Genomic DNA, 17,290 nt, shown 5'->3' on the forward strand with positions numbered 1-17,290 from the left:
TGTTATCAGGGCTGCATTATTGTAATCTTAATAGGGTCCATCAAACTAGCTACCCCAGGGATCCATGATTTTAGGCTTTTTGAATGGTTCTCTCTACCATTTGGGCCTGGGCCCTTCTCTGAGATTGGTTTGAAGTGGTATGTGCAATAACATTTAAAAAAAAAAGGCAGTTCTGCTATATTTAAGCATTATTCAGCAGTGAGCCACACCCCGTATGAACATCTAATAAAGTGTTATTGAATAGTGTGTCTCCTAGGATGACCAGGTATCCCTGCAGCACTGCTGACTGGGAGCCACCAGAGGTAAACCTGAGCTCCTCAAAATCCCTTATCTCCACTCCAGAGCCTGCACCCTACTACCATCAACCCCGCAGCCTGAAGCCCCCTTCACCCTAAGCCCCTAATTCCTGGCCTTGCCCCTGACCCCTCCTGCACTCCAACCTCTTGCCCCTAGGCCAGAGCCCCTCCTGCACCCCTCATCTCTGGCCCCAGGCCAGAGCTCACACCCCCGTTTAGCGCCCTGAGCCCTCACCCCTCCCACCCATCTGCCCAATGAAAGGGGGGAACGTAGTGAGAAGAGGGCAGGGCCTCTAGCGCGCATGCTTCACTGTCTTCCCGCCGCTGCGCGCGCGAAAACTACAGCTCCCGGCAGCGGCGAGGCGGACTGCGCTTGCCCAGCGCCCCACGTGACAGGCCGCCACCGCCCCTCACGCGCGCAGGGAGAGGCGGTCCTCGGCGGCCCGGTCACCTGACCCCTGTCAGGTCCGGCTCTGGGGACCAAGATGGCCGCTTACCTGCAGTGGCGCCGCTTCGTGTTCTTTGACAGGGAGACGGTGAAGGAGCCGGCCGGGCCCGACGGGGGAGCAGCCGGCGGGGGGAAGCCCTACGCCCTTCCGCCGGGCGTCACCGTCTGCGACTCGGGCAGAGGCAGCCTGGTGTTCGGGGATATCCTTGGCCGGGGCTCCTGAGGGGGAGAGAAGCAGGGGGGTCCCTCACCCTCATCCTCTTTGAATGCTAGCGGGTAGGAAAGGGGTCGGGGCGCCTTTCCCCCTCCTTGGGCGCCAGTGCGCCGGGAGGAGATTTAGGAATGGCCAAGTCCGCAGTCGGCAGGAACAAGACTGCTCCCTACGCCTGGCTGGTGCTGTCATGTTCTGATATACGCGTGTCTGCTTCACGTCACAAACTTGTCCATCGCACTGGCACCAATTGCTCCCCCACCAGGCTCAGCCCACGAGTCCAGGGCTGGATGAGCTGTCTAGTCTGAACTCGGCTTACTGCTGGAGGAGGGTGCTTCTGAGTGGGGCTGCGGCGCATTGACGGTGTGGAGTGGAAGAAACTTGCTCTCCCACCGCCTGTGCTTTACCTGTTTGGTGGAAAAATGAAATGGGAAGCGTGTGAGTGATATATAATGCAGTCAATTTCCTAATATTTCTCCTCTATGAAAAGAGTGTTTTGGGTAGTTAACTGGGCGGTGGTAAGCATTCCCGAAACCACTAGGAGTGGTTTTGCTGACCTAATGTGTGTTTTTGGAATCCATCAGGCTTTAGGAAGTGTAGCCCATTTTCTTTATTGCATGATGCATGCGAAGATGCTTGTGAATGCGTTCTGCGTGGCTGAGAATCCCTGTTGGTAAGAACTAGAAAGATTAAATATTTTTGCCCATTGTACTCTATGTACTAGAAACAAGATGACCACCTTCATCTTGAAATACACTATGGGTTCACTGCAGTAAGGTTCTGAACGTCTCCCGGCAGGTGCTTCTCTTTGGGAGTCAAAAGTGTTTAGTACCTTGCAGGCCCTAAACTAATAGTAAGATGTCTGTTAAGTGTGCGCAGAGCTCTTGCCTTGTTGTTCAATTGCCCTTTGGCATATAGAAAATGTCTGCTTCTTCCAACTCCCAGTTACCTGCACGTTAAAATGTTCACTAAATATTTTGTTGCAGTGTGATGACCTCAGTTTCTGAAACAATAACTAGTATGAGTATATTTGGCCAGCTGTCACTAATAAGGATAGTTTAAGAAAGGTTTGGTTGTGATATGTGTGGTTTCGTTTTGTTTTTCTCTGAGTACCTTGACTATCATCTACATATGGAAGGTCAGATCTGGTTCTTGTCACGCTCCCTTCAGCTTAGCAGTTTCCAGGCTTACAAGCTGAGGGTGACTCACTTGCACCAGCTGAAGCAGCACAGCATCTTGGCTTCTGTTGGTGAAGATGAAGAAGGCATTAACCCGCTGGTAAGTCAAATGACAAAGAGGACGTGAGCCTGTCTTGTGTGTTTTTTCTGAGGGAGAACCATGTATTGGGATTAGTTTGGGAAAGTCTTGGAAAGAAAAATAATGTACTAATTTCTAGCCCTATGGACTTAAAAGGGACCAGGTTTTGGACCCAATATACCTTAAAACCTATCTACTCACACTCTGTCTGTGTTGTTTGCAGGTTAAAGTCTGGAACTTAGAGAAACGATATGGTGGGAATCCTTTTTGCACAAGGATTTTCCAAGCAATACCGGGTAACAAACCTACAGTTGTGTCCTGCCTAACTGTCCATGAGAATCTTAACTTCATGGCTATCGGTAAGTGAAAAGCAAATGTCTCCTGAAGATGCTGAACAAACTCTGAAGTTAATATGATGGAATGAAAATGGGTTGGTCCTACGGAAGGCAGTGTAGAGTGTTCTGACATTTTCACATCACATGGTTTTCATCCTAAAGAGAATGTACCTGATACTACTTGAGAATGCCAGTAATTACTTGCTAAAGTTTGGCAAATCTTGATTTTTACCATAATTTACTTGCAAAAAATTAATGCTTTATTGAGGTTTAAAGTTTAGGTACCTATTCTCTTTAGCTATATTGCAAATTTTTGTTTAAATTAACGGGGCTTAAAAATGATTTTTTTTTTTTTTTTTTTTTTTTTTTTAAAAAAGGACACTCGGGTAATTTAGATTTTGTTCAGGCGGAGGAAAATGGGTTTTGCAATATGGTAATACCACGCTATGAAATATACAGGAAAGATAAAGAAGGTCACACTGGTGAGGGAGTGGCATTGTGTATTAAAGGAACCATAGTCAAATAAGGTGCCAATCTGAAATGAAACAAACTGTACCATAGAGACTCTATGAATAGAAATTCCATGCAGGGCCAGATGTATACCTTATGCACCCGTAGACGCAGCTTCTTCAGCACCTCCCTCCCCCACAGCTGACAATCACATAGATAGCAAGTAGGTGCTACTTTACTGCACAGATTTCTGCCTTGACTTCTGCTTCGTAAACGCGCTAATGAGATGCTCAAAATCCATATATTTTTTTAAAGTTCTCCTTCAATAGTTAAAGGGGTCCAGGCTTCTGACCCTCGGGAGCACCAGGGTCAAGGCTTTAGACCTGAAGGGAGCGCTGGGGATCGGAACTTCAGCCTTGCGGCTCTGTTCCCGGCTTCAGCCCTGGAAGGCAGGGTGCTGGGGCTTTAGCTATGAGAGGAGTGCTGGTTTCAGCCCTAGCGCTCCCACCATAGCTAAAGCCCTGAGCCCCGGCATGCCCCTCCCCTCCTGAAACTGGGAATGGAGCTGTATGAACTCTGGCGCCCCCGCCCCCTGGGCAGAAGCTGGGAATGGAGCTGTGAGGCTGAAGTCCCGAGCCCCAGCACTCCCCCTAGATCTAAAGTCCTGAGCCCTGGTAATTCCGAGGGTCAGAAGCCCTGATACCCCCAGAGCCCTGACCCCCCTACCTGTGGCTGCAGTCCCAATCCCCCCCGGCCCCTCGGTGTCTGAAGTCCGTAAGGTCTTATTCAGAGTTGCGGCCATTTCAGAGTTATGGACAGCGTCCATTCCCGAGGTGTCTGTGACTATGAGGTTCTACTGTATCATTGGGTTGTTTATAAGTTTTTTTTTAAATAAGCTTACGCTAACCACTTTGAACTGTGTATGTATTAATTTTTTAACTTTTAACCCACTTTTACCTTTTAGGTGACCCTAGAACACTGGTGCCCCTAGGCACGTGCCTACTGTACTTAATTGGAAATCCGGCCCTGATTGCATGCTTGACTAAAAAAAAGTATAGCAGTAGGCATAGGCTCTCAATCAGCTGACAGCGATTCTGAAATGATAATGTTGGTTAGAGAGGCTCCAGAAGCAGAAAGCGCCATTTTAATGACTGGGTAAATGTCACATTGCGGCATGACGCTGAGATAAAATTTTGTGACAGCATGAGTGACTGCTTCTTGGAGCAGCTAGTTCTGGAACCCACAAGGGGCAGATGACCATGATTTGTTGGGGGAAGAATTAACACAGCTTTTTTGTAAAGGAAAGTCATGCCTCACCAACTTACTCAGATTCTTTGAGGGTGTCAACAAGCACTTGGACAACGATGATCCCATGGATATAGTGTACTAGGACTTTCAGGAAGCCTTTGAAGAAGTCCATCACCAAAGGCTCTTATGCAAACTAAGTAGTCATGAGATAAGAGAGAAGGTCTTCTCGTGGATCAGTAACTTGTTCAAAGACTTGTCCTAAAAATGTGACTTTTGACCAACTGGTTTCCTTCCATTTTACAATCTTGACTTTTATAGTGCTTATTGTATACATGTGGCGCGCTGTGATTTAAACCAACTGTTACACAAAACTGATTCCAGTGAGTTAGGCATCTGTTGTAGCAAAGCAAAACAAAACAAAAAGGAGCAGTGAGAGAAAATAAACCATAAAGAAAGCGTGTGTGTAAGAAACAGAGATTAAACTTTCTCAAACAGTAAGACTTTGCACTGGGCCAGGAGATGGCTGTGAAGAGGTCCTAGTAGGCTCTACTCAGGAAGGGAGTTTGATACATGGGTCTGTGAAGTGAGAAGACCATGGGACCGTCCCAGTATGCATATCTGTCTGGGAAACAACAAGGAGGATCCACTGCCTTGAACTTAATACTAGTATGTGTTTGGAAAGTGCCATAGACATGAACGGTTTAGTCCTTTTTCTTCAACAGGCTTTGCAGATGGAAGTGTTGTGCTTACAGAAGGGGACATCACACAAGACCGACACAGTAAGACCCAGATCTTACACGAAGGCAATTACCCGGTCACTGGCCTTGCCTTCCGCCAGTCTGGGAAAATCACCCACCTTTTTGTGGTCACCACGGAGAACATCCAGGTAAGATATTGGCTTGACAAAGCTGTAATGGAGGTCAGACTCTGGCCCATTGATTGTGACAGCTCCTGGTTATTTATCACCAATCTGCGGTTCGATAGAATCTCTGAAAAATCATATTTCATTGGCAGTCCTATATGCTGTCAGGGAAGGAGTATCCTCGTCTGGAGCTGGACACACGTGGTTGCGGTTTACGGTGCTCCACGCTCAGCGACCCCTCCCAGGACCTCCAGTTCATTGTGGCAGGAAACGAATGTGTGTATCTGTACCAGCCGGATGAGCGTGGCCCCTGCTTTGCCTTTGAGGGACAGAAGTTGATCGTTCACTGGTATCGAGGATACCTCATCATTGTTTCCAAGGACCGGAAGAGCTCCCCAAAGTAAGACTCCGGGAAGCAGATGAGTCTATTTTACATATATTCACTGTGCAGTTTTTGTACTTTGCAGCTCTCCTGCTGCTTTGTTGTGCAAGGCTATTGTGACACAGAGCCCCATTGCTCTCAGCTGGCAGAGGGCTCACTGGTCTGTGACAGCAACTCCTAACAGGCCTGCTGCTTTCATAGTATTCATTCAGAAAGCTGGGTTTTTTAAATGGTTATGATTGTCGTAAATGTTGGTACGGCTGCTATGTAAGGAGTTATGTGTATATCCACTGGAAATATGTTCTGATCTTTGATGATGAACTTATGATTGTTTTCACTGTATTAACTCGGTGTTGTACGAGATGCTGCTCCTGAGTTGAATTATTCAAGATGGTGTGTACACTGTTGCCTCAGGGACAACGAACCTCTTATTACTGTGAGTGTTCTGTGATTAAGGAGCTGAACACCACGGGGGAATGCTTCAAAGGGGTTTGGGCACTGGCATGCATCTGTCGTTCACCTGCAAGGCAAAGTGAGGGGTGACATAGCCCAGAGGAGAGGGTTTGGGAGCTAACAGGATGGAAGTGTCGGGGAGCCGACACCCAGTTAAGCAGCAGCAAGTCTCTCTCTATCCGGAGGCAGGGTGGTTAACAAGGTGACTCTCAGTCCTGGGCACTCTGAGATTCATCCCAGGTGTTGACTGACATTATTGTGGGATGTGATTGGTATTAGAGCCCCGGCAAAGGCTGTTATGAATTCAGATGAATCTACAGAATCCAGTCATTGCTCCTGGGATAGTGCCATGCACCACCATCCAGTTCCAGTGGGATCTGTCACCACCTTTTTATAACTCAGATATGATTTCTTCCATCTAGTATATGGACTAACGTGCGATATACTCACATGGTTGTTCAAAGGTTTGTATCTCGGCTCTAAGTGTGTTGAGGAGACGCTGTTTAGAATGTGATTCAGAAATCCAGGGGCACGTGTGTTAATCTCTTCCCCTTTCTTCTGGTATCCAGATCAGAGTTTGCTGGGAGCGATACACAGAACTCCGACAAGCAAATCTTGAATGTCTATGACCTGTGTAACAAGTTCATTGCGTACAGCTCGGTCTTCGATGACGTGGTGGATGTCTTAGCAGAGTGGGGGTCTCTCTACGTGCTGACTAGAGATGGGAAGATCCATGCGCTTCAGGAGAAGGATACTCAGACCAAACTTGAGGCAAGCCACCTTCTTAATTTGTGTTTTATGGCTTCAGAATTGTAAAAGCTCCACAGATTAGAGGTTGAGAAGCCAGCACTTTGGCAACTGAGTTATATGTTGGCAGTACGTTGTTGCCTTGTTGCAAGGTGTGTGAGGGACCAATAGAAGATGTGACTTCCCTGACCTTGTGTGTGAGTGAGTTATATAGCAGATGAGCTAACAACTTCTCTGCACAACCAAGGCATTGCAGACAATTTAGTATCTTATGCAAACCTGTATAGGGCTTTGGACAGCATTGAGTGGAAGAAACAACTAGCCTTGTTGACGTTTACCTGGTGAGGTGCGTAGCAGGTGAAATATGTCACTATCTAGAGCAGAGGGGTCAAAAACCTTGTTCCCTGTGTTTGGATTTATTTTCAGATGTGGCAGATTCTGATATTTTATTTAAAAAAACAAAACAAAACAGGAGTTTCTAGTTCTTGTGGCTGTGAAGGAAACTTCTCAAATCTGAATCAAAAAGGATGCATCAGTTTATAATCTTCCTGAATCTGCAGACAGTCTGAGACACACTAGCTTTGAGAGGTGTGAACTCTCCCATTAATGTCAATGGAGTGGTAATTTTTAAGCTTTATTATGACATTGGAATGTAAGCATTAATTATGTAATAAATGACCAGTTAGTGAGTGGTATGGGGAATGAGATGAGAATGAAACCCAAGGAGGTGGAAATGGCTGCTAAAAAAGAAATGCAGAGGGAAGAGAGGAGGAAATACCTGAAGACCGGGTTGAGGGACGGAAACGGAGAAAGGAAGATAAGGGAGGAAGGGAAACAAAGGGCAGAAATCAGGGTGTAGCTGAAGGGGAGCAGATTTCCCTGTTGCGTGAGTCTGAATGTGACAATAAGGGACTGAACAAATAATTACTGAAAGTTGTGTTACGTAAAAGCCAGATTCTACTACTGATTTCTGTGGTTACCTGCCATTGATCTCCGTGGAAAGTCTGTGCATAGAGGGGAGTGTGTTCTCCTGAATATGTTGTTTGACCTGTGGACTGTAGTTAAAATTTAAATTTGGCCTTTGCCAAAGAATGAATTTGACATCTCCTTCCAGAGATTTAACCTTTCCGGTTTGTGAGGCTTGCGGGGCTGAGGAGAGGCCCATATGCGGTATAGGGAAAGGAAGTGTAGGGACAGAGATGGTTATTCTGGTTAAACGTAAGAGTGGCCATATTGGGTGAGACCAGTGGTTCATCCAGTGCATTATCCTGTCTTCTGACATTGGCCTGTGGTAGATGCTTCAGAGGGAATGACAGACTAGGGCAGTTACTGAGTGATTAATCCCCAGTCATCCAGTCCCAACTTCTGGTAGTCAGAGGTTTAGGGACACCCAGTGTTGTGTTCCTGACCATCTTGGCTAATAGCCATTGATGGACCTCTCCTCTATGAACTTATCTAATTCCTATTTAAAACCATTTGTTGTTTTGGCCTTGACTACATCCCCTGAGAACGACTTCCGCTGGTAAACTATGCATTTTTTGAACAAGTACTTATGTTTCTTTTAAATCTGCTGCCTGTTAATTTCATTGGGTGACTCCTGGTTCTTGTGTTATGTGAAGTGGTAAATAACACTTCCTTATTTACTCTCTCAACACCATTCGTGATTTTATAGTCCTCAGCCTATCTCCACTTTGTCATTTACTTTCTAAATTGTATGACAGTCTCAGTCTTTTTAATCTCTACTCACATTAAAGCTGTTGCATTCCTCTAATCGTTGTTGCCCTTCTCTGTACTCTTTCGAGTTCTAATATGTCTTTTTTTTGAGATGTGGCAACCAGAAGTGTATGCAGTATTCAAGATGTTGGCATACCGTGGATTTATAGTAACATGATGATATTTTTCTCTTATCTATCTCTTTCCAAATGGTTCCTAACAGTCTGTTAGCTATTTTGAAGACTGCTGGATGTGGATTTTTTCAGAAAACCTTCCACGATGATCCCAAGATCTATCTTGAGTGGTAACGGCTAATTTAGACCCATCATTTTGTATATGTAGTTGAGATTGTTTTCCAATGTGCATTATTTTGCATTTATCAGCATTGAATTTCATCTGCCATTTTGTTGCCCAGTCACCTAGTTTTGAAAGTTCCCTTTGTAAATGTTCAAAGTCAGCTTTGGACTTAACTATCTTGAGTGACTTTATATCATCAGCAAACTTTGACACCTCACTGTTCATGACCTCATGAGTATGTGGAACAGCATAGGTCCTAATAGAGATCCTTGGTGTAACTCATTATTTACCTTTTTCTGCTGTGAAAATGAACCATTTATTCCTAATTTTGTTTCCTGTTCTTTCATCAGTTACTGATCCATGAGAGGACCTTCCCTCTTATCCCATGACTGCTTACATTACTTAAAAGCCTTGGTGAGGAACACTGTCAAAGGCTTTCTCAAAGTCCAAGTACACTGTATCCACTCAATCACCCTTGTCCAGAATATTTGTTGACCCCCTACAAAGAATTCTAATAGATTGGTCAGTGTTAACTCTTCTGACAAATTGTGTTCCTCTGTGTGTCAGATAATCTTTTGTTTACTATAGTTTCACCCAATTTTCCTGGTATTGAAGGTAGGCTTACTGGCCTGTAATTGCCAGGAGCACCTCTAGGGATGTAAATACCATTTAAATTATTAAAATTATATCATTTAATCGGTTAACTGTTAACCGATGAAAGGGAGAGGGGCTGGGGTCACTGGGGCTGACGGGCTGGGGCTCCTCCAGGGTGGCTGCCACTTACCGGTTAACCATTTACATCCCTAATCACCTCTACAGCCTTTTTTAAAAAATTAGCATTACATTAGCTATCTTCCAGTCATCTGGTACAGAGGCTGATTTAAGCAATAGGTTACATATTACACTTAGTGGTTCTGAAATTTCATATTTGAATTCCTTTAGAACTCTTGGGTGAATACCATCTGGCCCTGGCAATTTATTACTGTTTAATTTATCAGTTTGCTCCAAACCCTTGTCCACTGACACCACAATCTGAGCCAGTTCCTCAGATTTGTATGGCTCATGTGGGGGAATTTTTCTCAGGCCCTCTGCAGTGAAGAGGGAAGCAAAAAATTCATTGATCTTCTCCTCAATGGCCTTGTCTTCTTTGAGTGTTACTTTAGCATCTTATTTGTTCAGGGGCCTCACTGGTGGTTTGGCAGGCTTCCTGCTTCTGATATACTTAAAAAGCTGACTGTTAGTTTTGCATGTCTTGCTAGTTGCTAATTAGACCTGCCAAATTATACTTTTATATTGGACTTGCCAGAGTTTGTTCTTTTCTGTTTTTCGCAGTAGGATTTGACTTCCAGGTTTTGAAGGATGCCTTTTTGTCTCTGCATCTTTCGCTCTGTTTAGCCATGGTGGCATTTTTTTGCTCCTGTTACTGATTTATTTTTTCTTTTGGGATATATATTTAGTTGGAACTCTATTATGGTGGTTTTTAAAAAGTTTCCATGCACTTGCAGGCATTTCACTCTTGTGATTGTTCCTTTTAACTGCCATTTAACTAGCTTCCTCATTTTTGTTTAGTTCCCCTTTTTGAAGTTAAATGCTACTATGGTGGGCTTCTTTTGTATTTCCGCCCTACAAGGATGTTAAATTTATTTACACTACGGTCACTATTACTGGGTGGTTCAGCTATATTCACCTCTTGGCCCAGATCCTGTGCTCCGCTCAGGACTAAACCAAGAATTACCTCTTTACCTTGTGGGTGCCAGAACTAGCTGCCTCAAGAAGCAGTCACTAATAGTGTCTAGAAACTTTATTTCAGCATTCCTTCTGGGGTGACATTAACCCAATCAATATGAGGATATTTGAAATCCCTCATTATTATTGAGTTTTCTGTTTTTATAGTCTCTCTCATCTCCCTGAGCATTTCACAATTACTGTCGTCAACATTCTGCTCAAGTGGTCGGTAGTACATTCCTACTGCTATACTCTTGTTATCCAAACATGGAATTTCTATCCATAGAGATTCTGTGGTACAATTTGGTTCATTTAAAGTTTTTTCTATATTTGATTCTGTGCTTTTTTACATATAGTGCCATTCCCCCATCAGCACAACCTGCTCTGTCATCCCCGTATATTTTGTATTCTGGTGTTACAATGACCCACTGATTTGTCATCATTCCACCAAGTTTCTGTGATGCCTGTTACATCAATATTTTTGTTTAACATCAGGCATTCAAGTTCACCCATCTTAGCATTTTAACTTCTTGCATTTGTATTCAAGCACCTATAAAATTTGTCAGTATTTAGTTGTCTGCCTTCATGTGATGTGATCAAATGGGAATCTTTTTCTATTGACTGTTTCTCTTTGGGTGTATAACCATACACTTTCTAAAATGAACACTGTTCATGGTACTTGGGAGTAGACTGAGCCAACTTTGAAAACTAAAGATTACAATTATTAAAATATGTACAATCTGTAAACACATGGCTGTATTCAGAATCCTAGATTAAGGTAGCAATAAGTCCCAAATTATTGATGTTAAAACCAAATTAGTTAATACACTGAAAGCCTGGTTTTATGTCAAGGTTGAGCATTTTTATTAACCCTGCTGTCAGTCAAAGGTTTCAGCAGAAGCGGTTTTCCGCTGGACTGAGACCGCTTCTGAGCTTAGAAATAAGAGTTTTTAACCCTGCCAATTAGTACATGAGGCCTTTTTAATAACAGTCCAATTAAAAAAATCAAATGCACTTTACAAGGAGCTATTTTATAGAAAGGGAAACTGAGGGAGAGTAGCTAAATTATTGCTCAGAGTTGCAAGGTGAATCAGTGGTTGAGTTCTGGATAAAGCTCAGGTCTCTTGGCTCACTGCCCTTTGTCAATCCACGTAGCTTGTGATAGTTTCAAAGAAATGGTGCTCTGTTGCCTTGAGAGTGGGTGATAGGCTGGAGTCCCGGCTTTGTACGAAGCCACATGTTGTGTCCCTCTCCCACGAAATAATATCTTGGTTATTATGAAAATACCCTCCTTGTGACTGTTCTGTTGGATAATGCATTAGATGCTATACACAGATCTGGGGTATCAGGCAGCAAAGGCCTTGGGCTGGTGTCTTTGAGGGAGAGAAGGTCTCGTTCTTCCTAGTGATTCAGCACAATTTTTTTTTTCCGTACAGAAGCTGGACAGCTCTGCTGAGGCAGCTCCTGCAGCTGAATTTCCTTCTCTGCAGAACTGGTAACCTCCATTCCTAAGTGCCGGTCACACCCATCCCTGCTTTCTGAAGGCCTTTTCCTCCCAATCTCCTAATGCAGCACATACTGTAGCATGCCTGTCACCTCTTATCTGTGTGTCCATGCTACACCAGAAAGGTCTGGGTCGCAAATGGAATAGCCCTTCTCTCTAGCGCATGATCTGGCACACACTGTGCTAGGCAGCTGAGGCAATAACTTCCCTCCTCTCCTCTTTCCCAGTTCAAGGAGCGTCTTCTTCTCTTTCACATAACAGGCATTGGGGCTGGAAAAGTCCATAGCGATGGAGAAGACACTGAGGAAAACTCAGGTAAAGGAACGGACTTTGCATTCTTCAGGGCTTAGATTGTTCATGGTAATTATATATCTCATAATAAAATGTGTATATGTCAGCTTTGCAAATCTGTCGGGATAATTGAATAGGCCAGGCTTAAAGTCTACTCCTCCACCCTTTAAAGTTTTAAGGGGGTCGGAGAAAACAAAAATCAAACAATATCACTTTCCCATTTTTAGAAAACAGTTACAAGTAAAATGTTCCTAAGGTTGAGGTCTTTGCAGTGTTTGTCTTTAGTTAAGATATAGTGCTTAAATCAAAAGGAGAGAGTGAGAGTAAAGGGATTATACCACTTTCCCTTCTAATTCTGCCATTTACTGAATAGATCAGTCCTAGCTGGTTATTTAATTAAGATAAAAGTTTGATCATTTTTTAAAGACGTACATAAATATGCAGATGTTAGTTAATGCTTACACAGCATTTTGAAAGTGAAAAGTTCTATATAAGGACTAAGTGTTCTTCTTAATGACTTTTTGTGAATAGCTGAACATTTAAGAACTTTATAATACAGCACATATGATTTCCAACCCTGCAAACGCTTACTACAAAAGTCAATAGGATTGTTCACAGAAGCGTGTGCTATGTCTGGTAGTGTTCACAGAATTGAGCTCTAGGGCCCAATACAGCAAGACAGTGAGTGCCTTCTGGGAGGTGCTGCACATTTCCCAACAGGAGTTGACAGTCTTTGCAAACCTACTCTTGAGTTAGTTTAAATATTTGATATTTTGCTCAGTTTAGGAAGATGGGGTTGCCAGTTGGGGAACACGTTTAGCTGCGGTGGAGTGAGCTCTGAGTTGGCAGAGAGCACTGTAAAGAAAACCTCCACAATTATGGATTTGGAGGATTTGCTTTAATTTTAAAATACATGAAGCATATTGTTCACAGGATGAAAATGGCCTGAAAAACAGAGTTATCCGAGTGGGCACCAGGAAGAGTCAGGTGAGTTTCTGCTTATTGAATTAGCCTCTGTTCTGGTATCACTGTATTGCTGAGTGTCTCTTCAGCAGGGACAGTTGTGACTGGAGACCCTGTAGCTCCATCTCCTAAAAGTAGAAAATCTGGGTGTCTAATTTCAACTTTAAAAATATGATGTACAGCAGTTACCCTCTGTAAATAAGTGTGTGTCTCTACTACTTATATATAAACCCAAATGAAGCATTGCATCTATCAGGTTTCCTGCTCAATAGAGAAGTGTTGTCTAGTGGGCAAAATGAAAGACTAGGAATCAGTATTCCCTTGTTCTGTTCCCATCTCTACCACTGACTCACTGTGTGACTTATGGCAAGTCTCTTAGGGCCAGTCTTCAAAAGTGGCCTCTAATTTTGGGTGCCCAAGCTTATGTACCTAGCACCTGACTTTCAGAGGTGCTGAGTTCTCTCAACTTAAGTCACTAGAAGGTGCGGATGCAAATTGAGATCCAGATGTTTCAAGTTTGAGCACCCAAAGTAGTGGACACTCTTGAAAATTTTGTTTTTTATTTATCTATGCGGCTATTTTCTCATCTGTAAAATGGGGACAATTTGTGGATACTTCACAGAAGGTCTGGGGCATGAGGCTTCATTCATTCATATTAGTAAAGCACCTTAAGATTCTTGCATTAAGCACAAAGTATTATTAGATGGAAATAAATTTACTTATATTTGTTTATGCAGATGAACTATCTTTCTCAAACCAAAAAGCCCAAGTCCTCTCCATAAAGTGACCCTAGACTGGAGTAATGATATCTTTGCCAAAGAGTGACCTCCTGTGAATTAGAAATAATGTCATCAGAGTTGCACTATAATAGGCATCCTTGTTGGCAGTCCCCGTAGGAAGGTCCAAGATTCAATGGGCCACGAGACTGAGCTCTCCTGCAGGGGATCCCTCCATGTCGGGCCTGAGGCATGTTGTTACAGCTATGTGGCCTCGATGCCACCTGGACTGTATCCATTCTCAATAAACTGAACTTTAGTCCCAATGGCTGTCAGCTGGCACATTCCATCAGCACCAAGCTCATGGAGTAGCTCAAGAAACAGGGAGGTGATTGCACGCCTCTTTCAGTAGAATCCCGTTGTGTCTTCATTTTGCTATATCCAACACCAAATATCTTACATGGAGGCAAAACTTAGGCTGCGTTGACACTCACGAAGGCCTGGGAGGGAGGATATAGGAAATACGTTGGGTCTTTCTTGCTATCTAGCTGCAGCTGGGAGGAGCAAGTTTGCAAAGAGAGATAAACATGCCTTGGGCCTTTGGTTTGAGATAATCATGCCTACTCTGGAAGTCAGGCGCAGGCATGGCTCTGTACTTTGTGGGTGGCTAGAAGATGAGACAGATGGGCATTGAAGGGTGGGACATTGCTGTTCTCCACTGCGTGCGATCTGCTAATCTATTAAGAATTATTATCAACACTTTGTACTTATGGCACCTGTGCCTTTCACCTAGCATCTCACAGCACCTTACAAAAGGGAAGTTTGTTGGACTCATTTTACACATGTAGAAACCCATGACTTGCCCACAGCCACTTAGAGCATCAGTAGCAGAGAAAGATTAGAAACTAGGCTTCCTGGTTCATCTTCAGCTGTGACTACTAGACTACATTGCCCTTCACAGGGTCAGGATCTATGAAGGGATTCTCTGCCTTCTGCTTGAGTAGGATAGTGGTGGTGGACTATTTTACGTGATCCTTCCCCTTCCAGAGTGTAAATTAAATGTCCCATCTACAGGTACCTGGGCCTTTGCAGCCTCCATACCCTGTGGCTTGCTCTGTCTGTTGTATTGAGCGGCTGCCATTTTCCTTCTGCACAACTTTCTGACCTACCTCTGCTCATATAGAACACAATTCCTGCAGACAAATCTTAATCCTGGCTCCTTGCAGGATTGCACAGCAATGGTAAAGTTCAGCATTCATAAAAAGCACAGAGCAGATATAGTGCATTTTATCTCATCACTCATTGAGGTGGGAATTGCCAGGCTGTTTAGTCTGCCTTTGTTACCCTTACTGCAAGACCTATTCTCTAGCACTGTGCAAAATGCTTAGTCTGACTCAGTATAAAAATTACAAAAGCACATAATTGTGTTTCTCTAGTTCAGAGGTTCTCAAACTGGGGGTCAGGACCCCTCAGGGGATCACGAGGTTATTACATGGGGGGATTGCGAGCTGTCAACCTCCACCCCAAACCCCACTTTGCCTCCAGCATTTATAATGGTGTTAAATACACCTCTACCTCGATATAACGCTGTCCTTGGGAGCCAAAAAATCTTAGCACATTATAGGTGAAACCTTGTTATATTGAACTTGCTTTGATCAACCAGCGTGCGCAGCCCAGCCTCCTCGGAGCACTGCTTTACCCCGTTATATCCAAATTCGTGTTATATCGGGTGGCGTTATATCATGGTAGCGGTGTATATTAAAAAGTGTTTTTAATTTATTAAGGGGGTCGCACTCAGAGGTTTGCTATGTGAAAGGGGTCACCATTAAAAAAAAAATAAATTGAGAACCACTGCTCTAGTTCCATTCACCCAGTGATGGCACTTCACAGATAGTAAGCCACAGCCCTTCCAGATAGGTGTGTAAATACCATCTCCACTTTAAACATAATGTCGCCGAGGCACAAAGAGCTGAAATGGCTGGCCACAGAACATAGCAAGTCAGTGGCAGAGCTGAAAATAGAACCCAGGAATTCTGACTTCCAGTCCCCTGTTTGAACGACTACTTCTTACTGAAGAAATTTGGTCTGTCTTTACAGTGCTCTAATTCTGACCCTACCACTGACCCCGTCTGACCAGAGGGCAGGTCACTCCAATTCTGTTTCTCCATCTGTAAAGCAGGGATGGTAATACTTTGTTCTGTTGCGTGTTGTGATCATTATGCAGGGGTAGGGTTTATGTTTGTGTAGCACTGTGCTAAGACTTCTATTTATTTGCATTAATGCTTGTGTTTTGGAGGCTTTGGTGGGTGCATTTGACTATGTCTAAGAATAGAAAAGCTTGTACTGAACACATGCCATCTCACATGCGACTTTGCCTTCTGTTTTTAAACTGCAGCTGGCCCGGATTCAGACAGACAGTGTAGTGGAAATGCTCCGCAAGCGATACCTCAACCTTCATTTTGAGATTGGTAGGTGTTCAAATGCTGCTCAGAGGCAGGGAGCAGTTGGAATGGGATAGTTTGATGTGTAATAAGTGAAGGTCATCCTATCCCCATTACCCAGCCCGCTTATCTTTACCCATGACTGTCTGTAACCTGTATGTATGAGCGATGTACCCCCACTGCTTCCTGACTGTATCTTGATCTCACCCACCGTACACCTTGCATTGGGAACATGGCAGACTGTATATGCTATGTGCCGTTCAATACCAAACTACTAGCATCCCCCTATACTCTGCATGCTACCCCCGATGATCAATAACTGACTTTTCAAACTCTCTGTATTATTTATTTTTAAACATTTTCTAATAAACTTTTAAATCTGTTATGCAAGAAGCCTTTGGCCCAAGGAAGAGAGATTGTGGCGTTTGCGATAAGTGGAGAATCCGAACCAATTCCATTCTGTTAGTATCACGTGACTGGGCAAGAGATGCTAATGTCTGCAGAGCAAGGAGAGGATGGATTCCATGTACTGCTGAGCATTAATTTCCCAAGTTTCTATACAGATTATGGTACTGTCACTCCATAGAGTAGAGCATTAATTTCCCAAGTTTCTATACAGATTATGGTACTGTCACTCCGTAGAGCAACCATGTATTAGTCTGGCTCCAAGCAAGATGCACCATATATTCATGTTCAAGTGCAAAGTAAAAAATTATATAAACCAGACAGGGAGCAGTCAGGATCCCAATGCTGCATTGATTGGATGGCTGCTGAGCACTTGCCTAGTAGCAGGAGGGAGGCCAGAGATGGTGCTCAAAGCCGAGTGTCTTGTTAGTGTGATGAGGATCCTGCTTAAAACTACTGTCCTCAAACACACACACTCATGGCCTTCCCTTTTCTTACTCTGTGCTCTTGGGAATAAGGCAGCACACTTCCAGAAGACCTAATCTT

General features: G+C 43.8%; 1 protein-coding gene across 6 annotated transcripts in view; it reads left to right on the forward strand.

Moving 5' to 3' along the window:
- Positions 1-17,290, forward strand: part of VPS11 (VPS11 core subunit of CORVET and HOPS complexes) — a 65,435-nt gene that overhangs the window by 32,905 nt on the left and 15,240 nt on the right. The window contains exons 1-9 of one of the 6 annotated variants that reach the window (XM_050921995.1): positions 767-944; positions 2,085-2,233; positions 2,436-2,571; positions 4,968-5,131; positions 5,260-5,507; positions 6,512-6,713; positions 12,190-12,243; positions 13,153-13,206; positions 16,294-16,366. In XM_050921995.1, the coding sequence (XP_050777952.1) occupies positions 782-944; positions 2,085-2,233; positions 2,436-2,571; positions 4,968-5,131; positions 5,260-5,507; positions 6,512-6,713; positions 12,190-12,243; positions 13,153-13,206; positions 16,294-16,366 (1,243 nt within the window). In that variant the 5' untranslated portion in view covers positions 767-781. Of the gene's footprint in view, positions 1-766; positions 945-2,084; positions 2,234-2,435; positions 2,572-4,967; positions 5,132-5,259; positions 5,508-6,511; positions 6,714-12,189; positions 12,244-13,152; positions 13,207-16,293; positions 16,367-17,290 lie in introns of those variants that run through there. The other 5 variants (XM_050921994.1, XM_050921998.1, XM_050921997.1 and 2 more) reach the window with 5 other exon arrangements.

The sequence above is a fragment of the Gopherus flavomarginatus genome, chromosome 13, assembly GCF_025201925.1.
Source record: "Gopherus flavomarginatus isolate rGopFla2 chromosome 13, rGopFla2.mat.asm, whole genome shotgun sequence".
NCBI classification, from domain to species: Eukaryota; Metazoa; Chordata; order Testudines; family Testudinidae; genus Gopherus; species Gopherus flavomarginatus.